The sequence below is a fragment of the Phytophthora cinnamomi genome (genome assembly GCF_018691715.1).
Source record: "Phytophthora cinnamomi strain GKB4 chromosome Unknown Contig19, whole genome shotgun sequence".
NCBI lineage: Eukaryota > Oomycota > Peronosporomycetes > Peronosporales > Peronosporaceae > Phytophthora > Phytophthora cinnamomi.
The window spans coordinates 1,317,013-1,334,543 of record NW_027150952.1 but is presented as its reverse complement, the minus strand read 5'-3'; the positions used below and the strand labels follow the sequence as shown (position 1 = coordinate 1,334,543).

Genomic DNA, 17,531 nt, shown 5'->3' with positions numbered 1-17,531 from the left:
ATGGATTTCCTACACCCCGACGGAGTCGGTAGTGATTGCAAAGGAGCCTGAACAAATGGCGCAGGCTTTACGCGTTGGCATACCTCGCAAACACGGATGTCCTTGCGCACCCACCTATACTGGCGGTACCTGTAGAGGTCACGCGTATGTCATCTCACGTCCGAAACGTCCCGCAGTCGGGCATCATGATGATCCTGAGTCGCAGGTCATGGTCGGTCGGAACGACAACGCGGACAGCGTTGCCGTCAACTGCGTTGTAGAGGAGCAATTCGTCGTGCACCCGATAGCGGTGTCCACGCGCACGAAGATGCTTGGGCAGCTTCTGATGAGCCTTGCCAGAAGGTGCAGTGCCATAGGCCAGTAAGCGTTTCGTGTCCACGTCGTGCGCGTACGCGGCCTTCACGTCATCCAACGAAGACGACGTGGGCGTGCTCGATCGCATGGCGTCGATGGCATTGATGTCAGCAGCTTCTGCGTAGTCCGGCCGACGTGATAATGTGACGTGGTCCCAGCCAATTCTAGGCTAGGACATATCAGCCAGAAGCCCAAACCCTACCATGTACCGGCCACATGTCACTCGAATCGTGGATATTTGTTGACCCGAGTCTGGTCTTTGTACAGAGTTCAAGTCGTACTGGCTACATCTGGAAACTGGGCTCTGTGGACGTCAAGATGCAGCGACCCCGGACTCCAGGTCTGAGATTTGAGTTCGGTCTAGGGGCTGAGGTCTGAGATTCGCTCTAGCGGCCGCAGAGCTGGGGTTCCAGGCCTTGATTTTAGCCCTGGGCAGAGAACTGAGCTTTGGCCTTTTGGATCTGTGACTTGGGATCACTTGGTTGATTAAGTCTCAGATCTCAGATCTGAAATCTAAAAGTTTGGAGTACCGGTGGTTCTGGGACCTGATAATGATGTCGAAAGTCTGAGACTTTGGGCTTTGGAATTCGGTCTGAGGTTTGGCTGTGCATCAGACTCTGAGATGTTCAGTCTGGGGTCTGGGAAGAGAGCGTGGTGTGCGGCGTCTGATTTCACCTCAGCTCTGGGGTGCCACAGGTGGGATATAGATTCCGTATCGTGATTTTGTCCCCAGCTCAGATTTCCAGCAAGGCAGTCCCCGAACCTGAGCCAAAACTGAGATTCGGCAATTGTGCGACGCTGAACTGTGTTCCCGGTCTAGGATGATGGAGTTAAGCGGCTGGGTGAAAGTCAGCTGCTACCCCGAGACCAGGACGAGACTAAGAGTCTGCGGCGTGCCTGCAGGACCCGGGATGTGACTTCGTGGTCTCGTATATGAAGTGGCTACATCGATATGGCTACATGTCGGTCTGGGAACTGTAGTTGCTCTTTGAAGTTGGCGGTTGCCGTTTGGAGGGTCTATGAAGGGTCGCCGCGTTGTGGCTTTTCGGTACCTGGCGTCTGGCACACAAGATTCGCCCTGACTGGTCGCCTTTGGATATGGGCCAATTGGAGTCACAGGATCTTGGCGTCATCTGGATTACATCTGATTTGTACCCAGAGTAGTCAGTGTAATCAAGTGATGACAGATCCAGAGAGGCCAATGGAAGGACGCCAAAGCAGCGACGCGCATTCACGAGCGCCAAGCCTTTTCGTGTTTCGGCCTGGTTTGTCTTCGTTGTTGTATTCTCCACACGCGGGACATTGGTTTGCAGATTTTGCTTGCTGGTTGGCTGGTTGCCTGGCGGTGCTTCATATTTTCGGGCGGAAGGTGCTACGCTCTGAGGTTTTGGCAGAGCAACACCTGGGATAGTGGTTTCTGGGGTTGCTAGCGGTATCCGTGTGGCGCGAATAGTCTGGGGTAGTGGTTCCCAGCTTCGCTGTGTCGCCTACATCAAGGCGTGGTGCGCGGAAGTCGCAGGGTTTCAGAGCTAGAACCCTGGATCAAGACAGGCTCAAGCCTAGCCAACTCTTGGGGCCACTCGGGTCTGAGGGGCGAGTGAAGACCGTTGTGCGGCTCTCAGTCGGAGCCGCCGGAGGAAGTGTCGTGAATGGAAGCGATTCGAAGCCGGAGTCGCCGAGCAAGGAGGAAGATGTTAAGGCCCAGAGTCCAAGAACCTGAGAAGAGAGGTGGACTAAATGTGTGTGAAGTGGACGTGTTTATATTCAAGAAAACGGGGCACAGCGGACTTCGCTCGTGCGTACAAGGGCCTTCCAAGCAAGGAGTAAGCTTCGTCTGGGGGCAACTGGGAACGGTCGAGTGCGGAGGCAGCTGGTGTGGCCGGCGCAAGTCTGGGCCCACAGCGGAGCCTTAGGAAGAAACAAGTCAAGGGATTGCAAGAGTGAGGAACACACGCCTCACCCAGCTCGGAATCTGAGATCTGATCTGAGATTCTGGGTTGAGTGGTCTGAGATCAAGGTCTAGGCGCAAGGCTATTCCCTGATTTTGGAGCCCGCATCGCCACAATAACGCGTCGGCCACCACATTCAACCTCCCGGGATTGTACTCCACCCGGAAGCTATATTCTGCAAAGAGCGAAAGCCATCTCGCCATTCTTTGTCATATGTGTGGTCGGTGTAGACCACGAATGGTCTACTTCCAAGCAATTACACTACGAATTTCGCGAGTGCATGGTTCATGGCAAGGTGCTTCCTGGCATACACCGGATAATTTCGTTCGGCTGGTTTCAGCTGATGCGACTGATAGTAGACGACACGATCACGGCCCTCGTGATCGCGCTGCATCAACGCGCACCGAACGCGAAATCTGATGCGTCACACACTACGTGAAATGGGCGACTTGGTCAGCCACTGCCAAGATCGGCGCCTCAGTCAAGCCCCGCTTGACTGCATCGAATGCCTTTTGGCAATCGGTTGTCCAATTCCACACATCTTCCTTCTTAAGAAGCTGTGACAGCGGGCGGATCTTGTCCGCGTAATCCTCTACGTACCCGCACAAGTACGTGGCCAAGCCAAGGAATTGCTTCCGTTCCTTGACACTTGAAGGCGTTGGCCATTCATTGATCGCTCTGACCTTTTCCTGGTCAAGGCGAACTCCGTTTTTCCCTACGAGACACCCGCGGACGGGTATCTCGCTCGCCCCGAAGATACACTTCTTCACGTTCGCGTAGAGCTTATGCTTTCGCATAAGCTCAAGTAGCTTCCGGAGATGCACCCTGTGGATCTCAACGTCGGTCTTCTCGTCCACAGCCCGGCTGAGGATGAACACATCATCGAAGTAGCTCGGTGCGAAGTCGCGCACCGAGCGCAACAAGTGCGTCACGCACATGCTGAAGGCCGCGGGTGCGTTCTTAAGCCCCTGTGGCATTACTAGCCATTCCCAGAGCATGCCGCTTGGCGTGCTCACTGTCGTGAGAGGGATATCGCTCTCACGCATTAGGATCTGGTAGAATCCGTCTAGCAAGTCGAGAGCACTGTAAACGGTGCTCCCGGCCATCGAATAGATGATAACATCTTTTCGCGGTATCGGCGTCTGCGCCGGTACCGTCACATCGTTCAGCTTGTTATACGCATGAACGATGCGCCATCTGCCCTGTGTTTTCTTGACACAGAACGTCGGAGCACTGTGCGGGGACTTTGATTCCCGCACTTGTCCTGCTTTGCGACGACTTTCAAAGATGTCGTCGATTGCTTTTACTTGCTCTCGCGGCAGTGGCCACTGCCGCGTGACACAGTACTTCGTGCCCGGCACGAGATCAATCTCGTGCTGAATGCCCTTATCCTGCGGAAGGTCCGCAGGAATCTCTTCCGGGAGTACGTCTTTGTACTCCCTCAACAATTCGTAATAGGGACTCGACTTCAGCGAGTCCCAGCCTTGTTCCTCGAAGCGCTCTCGCTTCGTCTTCGCACTGAGAGTGTCCTCCCAGTGCGAAGAGCTTGTTCAGGGTGATGCCGACGTAAAAGTTGCACATCTTATAGCTGAAAATGCTACAGAGGCATTCATGTTGGAGCCTCGGAGTCGTAAAGATATTACTCGTTGGGTGTCGAGCCACTGGCCTGCTTCGCCCCCCCCCCCCCCCCCCAAAAAAAAAAAAAAAAAAAAATGTTAGTGGCTTTGCGAAGGTTGAAAACTGGGTGACCCTGTCAAATTGGACAATGACATCGGGTCGGGTGACGACGTTATCAGCGATATCAAGGATGATGCTTAATTCTATTTCTTAGTAATAGATATAAGATCTTGCTGATGGTGCCGCTACATCCGCGTCTATCTAGATGAGCAACATGATCAAGATGACCAGCTTGGACTTAAAGACCTTAACGTTCTTGGTCTTGTCGTTGGCCTCCACGTCCATAATAGTTGCCGTATAAGAGCGTGGTCGCTACGCAGGTGGAGATGGAGATGGCACCCAAAATGGATCCGTCTCCAGCTCCAGCTTGTTCGTGAGCTGGAGAAGGATCTTTATGGCCAATCATGCACCGATTCAAACAGATCATTCCCCACCACTCCGATGCATCGAGCAGCAGTGCCTTCTCCCCCCACGCTTGCCCACCCCCCACCCCCGCCGCAGACGCCATGTCACTGTCTGCTAGCCAGACGCAAGGTGCAGCTAGTGCTGCGCTAGTAGCCTCGTCAGTACACGAAGATCTATCGCAAGATGCAGAAAGCCAAGACCCACCACTCACGTTTGTTGCGTTCGCTCAAAATGTGTTCGCGACACCTGCATCAACCCAAGAGCTCCATAGTACAGTTCAGCGCAGGCCGACGAATCCATTAACATCACCGAGTCCTGACGCTGCGTGAAGGGAGCTAGTCGCTGCGGCAAGCAGAAAAATCAATCTATCGGTGTGCTCAAGCAACACAGCAAATCATGGCACTGCACCAGAGCAAGCTGCAACAGGCGCCCCAATGCCCCCCCTCTCCCTCACTCCTTCCCCCTTGACTTACCCGTAGTAGCTGACAGTTGGTAGTTTGGAATGTGTTTACTCGTGTTACAAGCATCGTTGCAAGTAACCAGGCATGTTTTCGTGCAACGAAAATTGCTCTCGCTTGATGGTGCACTATTACAGTCAGCTGCCTAGCCAGACAAAATATGTAACAGGGTTACACGCACAAGTGGCTATAAGCCACTTGTGATTTTAACAGATAAGATATCTGTTAAAAGTTTTAGATACTTCCTCACATTGGTGTAAGTCGCACCAATGAATACATTGAAGTGGGCCACCACAATGAGTGGCCCACACCTACCCAAAGATCCTATTGGTAGAAAGCAGCATCTTTCTACCAATCAGAGACATGCATATTGGCGGGGCTCTAACAGCCAGCCGCTGTCAACCCCTTTCATAGATGATAAACAGTTTTAGCATATTTAGAAGGAAGATCAATTTACAAACAATACAGTTCTCATTTTACCTAATCTAAGTCACTTGGGGTCTTATCTGATTCAAATTATCTTTGTATATTCAAATATAATTAACTCAAGTAATTACTAAGTACTTACGCTTCCTCATACACGTAGCGCGACGTGTAAGCTAAAGTAGTGAGTCAAGTTAGACCCACTACACCTAGGGCCATTCTCGCCCATGTTAAACCCGATCGAGAATTGCTTCTCGACCATCAAGGCGATGGTCAAGCGATTTTTGGCCCGCCACGGCCAAGCTATCCTCGAAGTCCCTCCGCATCGCACCATCAAGGAGCACCGGGAGCAGTACTTGCTGCTGACGGCGGACCAGCTATTGGAAGAAGCTATTACCCCGGGTCTTTGCCACAGGTGCTCGCTGCATACCATCAAGTTCCATGCAGATGCTATACAGCTGAAGGACATGCCAATAGGTAACGCAATATAAAGTGTGGCGTCGGCTCTTTTTTATTTTGTGTCGTTTTGGACTTACAATTTGACGTTTTGAACTTGGAGTTTGCCACTTTGAAGTTAAAAAGGTGTAGCTTTCACCCTTGTGAGGTGTCATTAAATCACCTGCAAGGAGCACTGCAGTATGCACGATACCTGGCTCGCCCGAGAGCGGATGCTTCGTCCATTTCATCGTTTCCACACCAATCTCCAGCTGTTAATACCGTTTCCGTCTCCACCTTCTGAAGATGGAGATGGATACAGTGGGTCCCCCCGTTTTCGCTAGGGCGGACCATATCAAATCTTCGGGTGCATAATATTTACAAAATCAAAGCAAACGTAAACGTAGCCGTTGTTAAGTAGGGACCTCAGCTACTTCGTTAAAGTATTGCTTGCGCTTAAGAATTCCCCGAAAGGTAGATACACCGACATTGATGGGCGTCTTGAACTCGGTAGTTGCCTGTTGGCAGTATTACATGTTGGCTCCATGGCAGTTTTGGCACAAAGCTCGCGCTTTTGGCCAGCGACAGAGTGGAATGGTAGGGGGGGGGGGGGCGACGAGACATTGCGAGTCTTATGGGGAAGAATTAATGAGGCGGATTGGGTCAAAGCGGCTTCCCGCCAAGATTTGAAGAGACGTTGGCGGGTGTGTCATCCCTCCCCGAGGAGGGAAAACCTATTGAAGATGAGCGTGAACCCTATCGCACATACAGTGGTATCCACCATCTTTCGATTTGCCAAGCATAAGGTCTAACAGTTTACCAGAGGTCAGTGGGCGCAAAAACGAGGGGGCCCACTAGTAGTAAACGTGGTCTCGGGTTCATTACGCTAGTTAAGAGTCAACTTATTGAGCCTTCTGGCTAGTGTAGCGTCGGGGGACCCACTGTACGGCGAATATCTCCAGTTGTGTTGCTGTAATGAGCGTTATTTTGACCAATCACAACTCAATATGCTTTTGCTTTCGGGGCCATCTCCATCTCCAGAACAGGCTCTAATGCAGCACTGAGCAGGATTAAAAAGCGATCTGCACCCATATCAGGGTTCGGTAGTAGACCCCAGAATAGTAGCGTTGGTAGTGCTATATTACTACTAATTAGTAGTAGTGCGATGCTATAGTACTGGTGGTTTGGACGATTTGTAGCACTAATTGAATAGTAGAGAGAAATAATATTATTTGTAGTACTGGTTAGCACTACTATAGTTTCCAAACTCCGACCCATGTGTGATCTTCGACGAGCGCGAAAATTGGTGGCTTCGCGGCCTCCCCCACTCGCTCCGTCGCTCATTTCTCATTTTGCGGCTCAAGCAACACACCCATGAAGTGCGCTAAGATTGACTGTCACTGGAGCGAGACAGCGGGGACATCTCCTTGCTCTGTTTGTAGCGGTCAGGTACATCACTTGTGCAGCAATGAGCTCTGCATGAAGCCAGATATCGACCTCTTAAAACGGTAACAATGCTGTGGTGATATCTTCGCGTATGATCTGTTTCCCCCAACAATATCTGAATGCAGGTGCTGCAGTCGCTTGTGTGCCAGCAGATTCTTCGACATTGGCAGTGATTCCCAGGAGCTCAAACCAAATCATATCGTTCACAAGCTGCCTAAGAAAGGGGCTGGCTCTGTTTGGCGTGTGATACACCGCTTAGAGAAGCCTACCACCTACAGGGACAAGACGATCACACACATGTGCCTGCTGTGTGAGAAGACGAAGACATGGCATGATTCGCTATGCAAACACAAACAGGTCGAGTTGGCGATCCAAGTTTAACAGCATCGCCTGAGTATCGACGATCACGTTATGGTACAAGTGTCTCCCAAAGAAGAAGCAAAGCTCCAAGCCCCTCCCAACTTAAGTGGATCAGCGGTGCAACCCACCAAGCATCAAATAACGTGGTGGAAAGCTCCGGTTAGTCAAGAACAAACTTAGGGGCATATTACGCAATGGCTGATACGCGACGGTGCGTGCGAATAACTGATATGCTACGCGATTGTGGATCTAACCAATATGCTTGGTCTATCAAGGACTGGCGCACAACTTGGTAACGTCTTCGGCCTTTTATGATTTCCTAGTGGGTGTCACGGGAGACCCAAACGTTACCATCCCGTTCAGCAAGACCTACAACAGGGTCCTTCGTTATGGGTCGCTAAGGACAAGGACTAACAACGAGAGAGCGCAACGGCAGCTAGTATTGCGCCACGATCATCGGGAACGGAGGAAAACAAATGAAAGCTGTGGTAGACGTCCAAATGGGTACACCAGTACTAATTACTAGTGCTAATTAGTAGTGATACTACTAACGCCAAAGCCGTTCTACTATAATAGTAGTAGTAGTGATATTGGATCGGATTCCGTTAGTAGTAGTAGTATCACTACTAACCCAAAATTCTTACTACTACCGAACCCTGACACTTATTACGATCAGAGATTGGTAGTAATATCAATTTCGCCTTTATAGTAATATTAATAATTCGGGAGACGAATTTGATTTACTAAAAATATTATATTACTAATTGTGCGTGAAAATGTAATATTAATAAATATAGTTGCTAAGAGTATTATGCTTTGCGATGCGTTTGTCGTTTTCACCTAGTGTTTTGCCCGAGTTATAATATCTGGCTCCCGATATAAAACAGATGGCCACTAACTCGACCAAGTTATTTTCACCAGCCTCGATATCGATCTCGATTTACGCTATCTGTAGTCGAATTGCCGATCCAAAAACGCAATTCGGGCCGATTTATTTTAAATCGCGATGACTGTGTACGGATTATAATGCCGTGCGTTATATATATAATATGCAATTGGACACTTACATCTGGACACTTGACGAGTGGTCGGCAGATCGCGCTGCCGATCTGTCGAAGCACCGCATTTTCCGAAAACGTTCATCGTGCACAAGTGCAGCATGCACTCTCCCGACTACCGTTGACGAGCTGTTTTTCTTATGCATGTGTATGGAATCTGTATGTTAGCGATATATTTCGGCCTAACGTGCTGTCACACAAACCGATGCGAAGACCCGAAGCGTGAGGGCGCAATGGCGGGCGCCTGTCGAACACTTGAGAGGAAGATTGGAAGTTGAAAAGTGATTGATTGAATCGTTAGTTTGGCGTCAGCTCATTGCCGCCGCACAACCAGTAGTTCTTGGCGACCTGGACACGCAAACAAGTATCCAGGTCCCATCCTAAGTCTATCAATCTCAGATCCTAATTCTATCCTGATCTACCAATGAGGATCTACTAATCCAAAACGTAGCTTGATCTAAATATGCGACTCGCGTCCCATAATCAAAAGTTCGGCTCGAAAACTTGATTCTTGCACATCTCAAGGATTTTTAGCCAATGAGGTCGCATTAAACTCCATGTTTATGCGTCCCATAATCATGATTATTCTTGATATTGACCAGTAGGATAGCATGTAACGAATATAAACCATGCAATGTTTTATTACGCTGTACAGCGTAAACAGAAAGGTATGCAGGTGTTAGCAATTGACGTGGGAGTCCTCTGCCATCTCATTGGCAGACGGACGTCCACGTCACATGACCTCCCTTCCAAGAAGACCCCGCTATTCCGAAGCTGGCTTTCTTTTCTTCGTTTTCCAGTACTTGTCAATGAGACCTGGAATCTGATTCAGGTTCTCTACTGGTTCCCACGTTGCTTCTTCGCGTGATTCACCAAGCCACCAAATCCGGTATTGGAGTTTCTTCTTCTTCTTACGATGACCAATGACTTCGCGCACAAGTTGACCTTCCGTACCGTCCTTCAAAATCACTTTGTTAACACTTTGGCTCCGTGATTCATCACTGCGATACGGCTTGAGCAATGAGGTGTGAAATACGGGATGCAACTTGAGACCCTTCGATAACTTCAGCTCGTATGAGTCACGATGAATTTGTTTCACAACCGGGTAAGGTCCAATAAACCGCGGTGCGAGCTTCTTTGACTGTGCGAAGCCTTTATGACGAATGTCCAAGTTTCGTCCATCTAGGAGTACCATATCGCCAGGTTTGAAGTCTTGAGCAAGCCTGTTCTTGTCGTAGTAAGACTTCATACGAGTTTGTGCTTCACTCATTGCATCTTGTGCCATCTTCAAAATTGCACCTTGTTTGAGCAGAAATTTTTGCGCCGACTTGTGCAACTGTTCAAATTCCGGGTCCCTAGCCACATCATCTGGCATATAGGGCACATAACCCAGATCAGCCTCAAACGGTGACATACCGATTGAGGAATGAACACGTCTATTGTACGCGAATTCAGCGAGATGCAAATATTCATCCCAGTCATTTTGGAATGGGTTCACAACACCCCGAAGATAGTCTTCAATAAATCGATTAGTACGTTCGGTCTGACCATCAGTCTGTGGGCGAAAGGCAGACGACAGATTGTGGGTCGCCTCCAAAGTCTTGATCACTTCTTGCCAGAACTTGGACGTAAATTTGGAGTCTCTGTCAGAAACGATCGATTTCGGCACGCCATGGTCTTTCACATGATTGACCATGAATAGCGCAGCAGTCTCTTCTGCTGTCGCATTCGTATTGGTTGCGATGAACTTCGCACGCTTCGTCAACCGGTCCACAATAACCATAATGGCGTCTTTTCCGGTTTCCGTGCTCGGCAATGCAATCATAGAGTCCATCGACACATCAACCCATCTACCTCCTGGAATCTCCAAAGGCTGTAGTAGTCCGGGCGGCTTCGTTTGGCGTGCCTTATTCCGCTGACAACGTTCACACGTGTTGACATAGCGTTGAATGTATTTCGACATCTTGGGCCAGTAATACTTTTCTGGACACCCAAGTATGTCTTAAAGTATCCGGGGTGACCTGCCGTGACCACATCGTGGTTTTCACAAATAACACGGTTCTTCAGATCTTCATTATCCGGAATTACCAGTCGAGCATTTTCATCATCTCTCGTTTGGTAAAATAACAATCCATTCTTCACAGAGTAGCGTGGTACCTCTTTACCACTAGAAATACTCTGCAACAACTCCTGAACTCTCCGGTCGGTAGAGTACAGTTGTTTGGCCGAGTGCGTCACAGTCGCACTTGGCGTTTGGATACTAGTAACAATTTCACGGTTTCGAGCAGCTTCGATGAGCTCACTGAGACTAACCTGAGCAGCTTTATGCTCAAAGAGTGGGTTTCGGGACATTGCATCCGACACTTGGTTACTTTCTCCTGGAATCCACTTGAACTGCGGTTGGAATTCAGCTAGCTCGTTAAACCAGCGCGCAACACGACGATTGGTTGTCTTTTGTGTCAATATAGTCTCGATGCTCTTGTGGTCTGTCTCCACGGTAAATGGGCGATCGAGAAGTTAAACTCTCCACACACGAAGGGCATGCACGATAGCCAGTAACTCCTGCTCACGAACAAGGTAGTTGAGTTCGGCTGGTTTCTTTTTGCGTCCTGTGTATGCAATCGGATGCTCCAACCCTCCATCGGTTTGAAACAAGACTCCCTCTATGGCAAAATTCGAGGCATCCATACGAATACCGAACGGTTTGTCGAAATCAGGAAGTTGTAGTACAGGAGGGGTGGAGAGACGGCGTTTGAGTTCATGGAAGCATTCCAACTGATGCTCAGACAAGTGTAACGTTTCCTTTGGGCGTAAACCCTTAGTACTTTCGTGCAGTGGGCCTGCAAATTGTGCGAAGTCCGCGCAAAACCGCGAGACGTAGACCGTCGTACCTAAGAAGCTTTCCGATTGTTTCTTGGTATGTGGAATCGGCCAGTCGCTGATAACGCGCACTTTGTCAGGGTCCATTCGAACACCATGACGACCCACAAAGTCACCGAGACAGCGGATCTCTTCGACGCAGAGTTGACACTTCAACAATTTTACGTACAATTGCTGTTCTTGACACCGTTGAAGCACTCTGTCCAACGCGTCGACATGCACCTGCACTCCTTGTCTTGCGTAAAAACGTAGATGGCGTCAAAATAGATGCGCATCACCTCGCGCAAGTCACTGAACACTCGTTGTAACAGCCTGTTAAATGTGCCCGGACTACCGCTCAAACCCATCGGGGTTACAAGATACTCAAACAGCCCATCGGGCGTCGAAAAAGCAGTAAATGGAATATCAGCTTCTCGAAGTTTAACCTGATAGTATCCCCACAAGAGGTCCATGCAGGAGAACCAATAACTACCGCCCATCGCATCAAATGTGTCCTCCTTTCTCGGCATCGGTATCGCTGACAAAATGGTGGCACTATTGAGTTGACGATAATCGTGCACAATGCGCCAACCCACGGGCTTCTTGACGCAGAACGTCGGAGCGCTGAATGCAGAGGTGCTAGGTCGAATAATACCTGCCTGCGCCATCTCTTTCGTCCAATCCTGGATCACCGTTCGCTGCTCCGGGCTTTGGCGCCATTGTTCACCGAAATCGGTTGTGTTCCCGGCTGAAGTTGAATTTCGTGTTCAATCCCTTCGCGGACAGGGGGTGTGTGTGGTACTTGGCAGCTCAGTGCGCAACACAGTATCGCGATACTTGAGCGAGACTTCATATACGGGGTTGTTCACCAGTGCCTCCCATTCTTGTTGCTTAAAACGCTCAGCCTTTTCTGAGTCGCGTGGATTGACAACAAACACAGCTTCGATATCCTTCTCTTTGCGGAGTTCCTTCAGAAATTGCTTCGTTGTGATCAGTTTCGTTTCACCGAACGCACCCTTGTAACCATGCCGACGGTAGTAATGGAAGATTTCGCGGTTCTGATTTGCGTTCTTGAAACGACGGCCTCCGATCATACGCGTTCGAGGTCTGTTAGGTACCACCAATTGAAGAGCCTGGGGTTCCTCAGTCCTTGTACGCGGGCGCAATAGTAAACGTTCCCAATCGATGTCCGGGTTATTCTCCCGAAGCCACTTCATTCCGAGAAGCACATCCTTATCCTCCGGGACAGGCATGACCGTAAACGTTTCACACGTCACCGGGAAATCCGGAATCTGCAACATCATTTCGACGGTACGTCTCGGTCTTTGCACTGTTTGGTTGTATCCTAGACGAACTGTCATCATGTCGTCAGGATGCTCCTTGATGTCCAGCTGAAGTCGTACAGGTAGATCTTCAGTGACACCGTTGAGGCTGCTTCCATTGTCGACGAATATTGAGACGTCAGTCGCTGCCTCCTCCTGATTGTAGGCTAAAGCTTTCACTTCCAAAATGGCGTAGAATGATCCGCCAACATAGTGATTGTTTTCCTTGGTGGACTTGCATTGCGGCTTGATATGACCGACGTGTCCACAATTATGACAAGTGGCTGACTTTCGCCAATCCTCTTTTGGTCTACTCTTCGGTGACAGCTTTCGCTCCGGCGGCTTGCTTGTATTGCTAGCCGCTGGTTTCACAGATGATGCCGCTTTCGAAGAAGGCTGGTGATTCGCCGTGGTCTTTGCCGAGAGTCCTCCATAGTGAGCAAACTCGAAATTCGTTGCAATCTCAATTACTTCATGCAAGAATCTTGGACTGAGCTCCTTCACTTTTTTCGCTGTCTCCGGCCAAAGTCCGTTCTGAAAGTAGAACCGCTTCTCCATCTCCGAAATCTCCAACTCGGATTGAGACATCAGATCCTGAAACGATGACACATATTCATGGATGGTCCCGTGTTGTTTCAGCTGAAACAATCGCTCACGTAGATTGTATTCAAAGTCTTTGGGACGAAAGCGTTCACGTAGCTTCGCCTTAAACAATTGCCATGTTTTGGGAACTCCTGCCGCTTAACAATCTGACGAAAATGCGCGATACCAGTTTAGCACAGATTTACCTAAACTGCTGGATATCATGGTCACAAAATCGGACGTATCGGCCTCCATCAATCCGCGGTTGTTAGCGTAATATTCCTCCATGGCAAAGATCCATAGTTCCAAATCTTCACCGAATTTCCCTTCATACATGGGAGGATCCTTCTTCCGTCGTTCACCTTGCGATGCGAGCAAGTGTTCAAAACGGTTATTGGCTTGCTGCATTTGCATCTGAAATTGCGTTTGTATCTGCGTCTGATACATTTGCTGTTGTTGCGTTAACCAGATCATTAACTGTTGCATTGACATTGCGTCAGGTGCAACGTTTGCCGTTCCGGCGGGTGGGACTTCGTGGTGAGCTTCCTGCGGCGTTGCCGCCTCCGTTTGAGCCGTCCGTGGCACTTGGCGTTGCCGAGGGTTAGGCGATTCACTCTCAGCTGCCTACTCCTTGTCATAGTCATTAGGGGTAGGACAGATGGAATTTTCGGTGAGTGATCCGTAAAATACGGCGAAATAAAACGGAAAAGGAATTAAAAGCTCAAAAAGTGTTTTACAACTTAGTGTTGCTGCGGTTTCTGGCGAATAAGGCTGTTAAGCTTCGCAGCGAGGTTGTCTTGGCACTCCAAAAGGTTCAGAAACGCCAGGTTAAGATGGCGATCAACCTGGGCCTCGATGCTCTCGTCCTTGATCCAGAAAGTCTCTTTGCGAAACTTGCCCAAAACCCGCTTAGCCGTTTTGATCTGGCGGAGGAGATCCACTTGAAATTTAGCGAAACTCTCCGCCTCGGCTGGCGAGAAAAAAAGACTGGTGTCAATCGCCGTAATAGGTGGAGGAGCAGGAGTGGACGTCGATGATACTTTGACGTCACTCACTTTCTGATGCTTCTTCTTACTGCTTTGGTTGTGGCCCTTCTTGTAGCGGGCCATAGACCGACTCCAAAGATCGAAAAAGAGGCAAGGGACTACCACCGGGTAACCAAGGACCGTTATACTTCTACAAATTTCCGCTTTCGCAGACACAATGCAGGCGCCCTGGTGCTAAACCGGCTTCTAGTGAAAGCCCAGCACATAGCAAAGGTTAGGTACAATCCGATCTAAGCGGAGGCAAAGCCCCTACGTGGTATTTCCACCGGCCACACGGAATGATAATGTACCCACTTCTTCGAAGTATGCTCCTCAAAAGCTGCACATTCGCAACCTAGAACTTCCCCACGATGTGGCTGGCTCCAATAGTCACAGGTAAAATTCGCTTCCCACGATGTGGCCACCAGTAAACCTTTCTTGAACTTGAATCAAAGCTTGACACGGCAAGTGCTACTATGTCACACAAACCGATGCGAAGATCCGAAGCTTGAGGGCGCAATGGCGGGCGCCTGTCGAACACTTGAGAGGAAGATTGGAAGTTGAAAAGTGATTGATTGAATCGTTAGTTTGGCGTCAGCTCATTGCCGCCGCACAACCAGTAGTTCTTGGCGACCTGGACACGCAAACAAGTATCCAGGTCCCATCCTAAGTCTATCAATCTCAGATCCTAATTCTATCCTGATCTACCAATGAGGATCTACTAATCCAAAACGTAGCTTGATCTAAATATGCGACTCGCGTCCCATAATCAAAAGTTCGGCTCGAAAACTTGATTCTTGCACATCTCAAGGATTTTTAGCCAATGAGGTCGCATTAAACTCCATGTTTATGCGTCCCATAATCATGATTATTCTTGATATTGACCAGTAGGATAGCATGTAACGAATATAAACCATGCAATGTTTTATTACGCTGTACAGCGTAAACAGAAAGGTATGCAGGTATTAGCAATTGACGTGGGAGTCCTCTGCCATCTCATTGGCAGACGGACGTCCACGTCACACGTGCGGACACTACAACGTTGGTACAAGTTGTTTTTGACCGATGGTGTGGTTGATGAAGGAGATCGAACTAACCGCTCGTCGCGTTGGCCGAGTGCCGTGGTTACCCGTGTTCGAAAGTACGTGAAAGCCCACCCTACATTCTATTTAGAGGAGCTACAGCGGTTCATACGAAACGCTTTTCCTAAAGTAAAATGGTAGCGTAGTATCAACATGTGGTCCTACATGGCGGGGAGCTGCTCGCGCCACAGAGAAGCGGAAAGCGCAGTGTTGCAGGAGCCGCTCGTGCACTCACAGACGGAGCTATCGAGCCGTTAAACACGCCCAACAGAGCCGTACCGGAGTAGCAGTAGCCGGCGACGTTACCTCGGTGTCCTGAGAACCAACGATGCGCCCGTTATGTTAAGTAGGAAGAGGTGGTGCGACTTACCTACGGCTGGAGGTCGATTTACTACCGTCTCGCATTTTTATGTCTTCGAATTATTTTATCTCAGAGATCGATCTAAGCCCTAAATCCGAGCGACAAAATATCTGCAAACCACAATATAATCAAACAACTAAAACGCCCTTACCACAGATTCCGCTCGCATTTCCTCATCCGCTCAATCTCTACGTCGTTGCGATGAGGAATTAGCTGGCGCTGGGCAGGCTCATTGCACGTGCGTGTGCGGAGAGGGCTCTATACAAACGAACCAGTTGAAAAGACTCTTGAAAACCTGTTGAGGAGCAACGGGCATTCCGAGCTCGGGAGGGTTTGTAATGGCCAATATCAGCCGAAATCTCAACACCAGAATTACGACTCGTTGTTGCTTGAGTACGGTTGTCAGATTCCGTGAGAGTAGCTTCATCCACCTCCGTAGGTTGACTCGACACAGATATCCGTTGGCTGCTTGCTGGGGAGGGCTCACCGTCCGGTTGATCTTTATTCCTGAAGGTTAGAACGCACACAGAACTGCAAAAGCTACGCCTGGAGGTGGCCGCGTTAGATACTAGCAATCCATGGAACCTAATAGTGCTAGCCGTACCGTCTGGAAAGCCCAGGCTCACATCAGAGTTCATTGCTGCAGATATGATGAACAGGATGATCGCAGATGCAACACGGGGCCGTATCCGTGACATTAGGCAAACAGCAATCGGCCTTTGAGCATCTCAACGGACCCGGCTGCGATCTTCAAGGAGGAAAACGCAAAAAGAGCTGGAGAATACGCCAGAGCAGCTCGGCAGCCTCCCGTTTGACCAGGGATGGCAAAAAAAATATGGAAGGATTTTTTCAAAATAAAAATATCAAAAAATATTTTAAATGATTTTTTTACCATTTTTATACATCAAACCCCGCTGAAACGGATCGCCTGGAGCACCGTATAACACAGTAACTACCTGAATAGTGGCCTCAACGCGTGGCTGCCGCCGCAGGGCTACTTCAGCTTCAAAGGTGGCGGAGACGACCACGCCGATCGAGGTCAAGACACCTGAGGACTTCAGCGGCGCCATCGGCGAGAAGCAGCCGACCACCGTGCAGTTCTCGGCGCCGCGGTGCGGTGGCTGCAAGATGGTGACCCCCAAGGTGACGCAGCTGACGGAGAACGGATTCCTGGCCGTCAATTCCTAAAGGTGAGCACCGAGGAGCTGGAGAGCCTCTGCAAGGAGATTGACGTGGACTGCATCCCCACCTTCCGCGTGTGCAAGGACGGCGAGATGACCGCGTCGCACGTCTGCAAATATAGGGCCCCACCTAATAGAGCGCGGTTGTCAGATTGTGTCCGATACAAAACCGAAGTGTTTTATTTTCGTACTTACACGAATAAAAATGAAAAAGTATTTTTATTATATTTTTTTCACGGATAAAAATATTTTAAATTTTTTTTGCCATCCCTGGTTTGACACCCATTGCGCGCGTCCTTTGAAGCTATTGACCTTGAACTTCAACCTGGAATTTAGAAATATATTTTGTAGTTTTTAGTACTAAAATCGTGATTTTTGTTCCTATTAAGTTCATGCTAGTACTAACTGCGATACTCGAAAATTGTAATAGTATAATTAATATTAGTATATTAATATTAGTAGTGTATAGTACTAATCGTTATTTTACTACCAATCTCTGATGAGGAATTTGCAAGCGTGTTTATGGGGTGACCCTTAGGGCTAAGACTATATGG

At 49.2% G+C, this 17,531-nt stretch overlaps 1 protein-coding gene across 1 annotated transcript; it reads left to right on the top strand.

Annotated features, from left to right (window-relative positions):
* Nucleotides 1-5,493: 5,493 nt before the first annotated feature.
* IUM83_13111 (Replication protein A 70 kDa DNA-binding subunit) lies at nucleotides 5,494-16,984 on the top strand (the record flags this gene model as incomplete). The annotated part of the gene is made up of 2 exons (XM_067937770.1): nucleotides 5,494-5,681; nucleotides 16,789-16,984. 2 exons carry the CDS (start codon nucleotides 5,494-5,496, stop codon nucleotides 16,982-16,984), a joined length of 384 nt encoding a protein of 127 aa, XP_067795845.1.
* Between the last annotated feature and the right edge of the window lie 547 nt (nucleotides 16,985-17,531).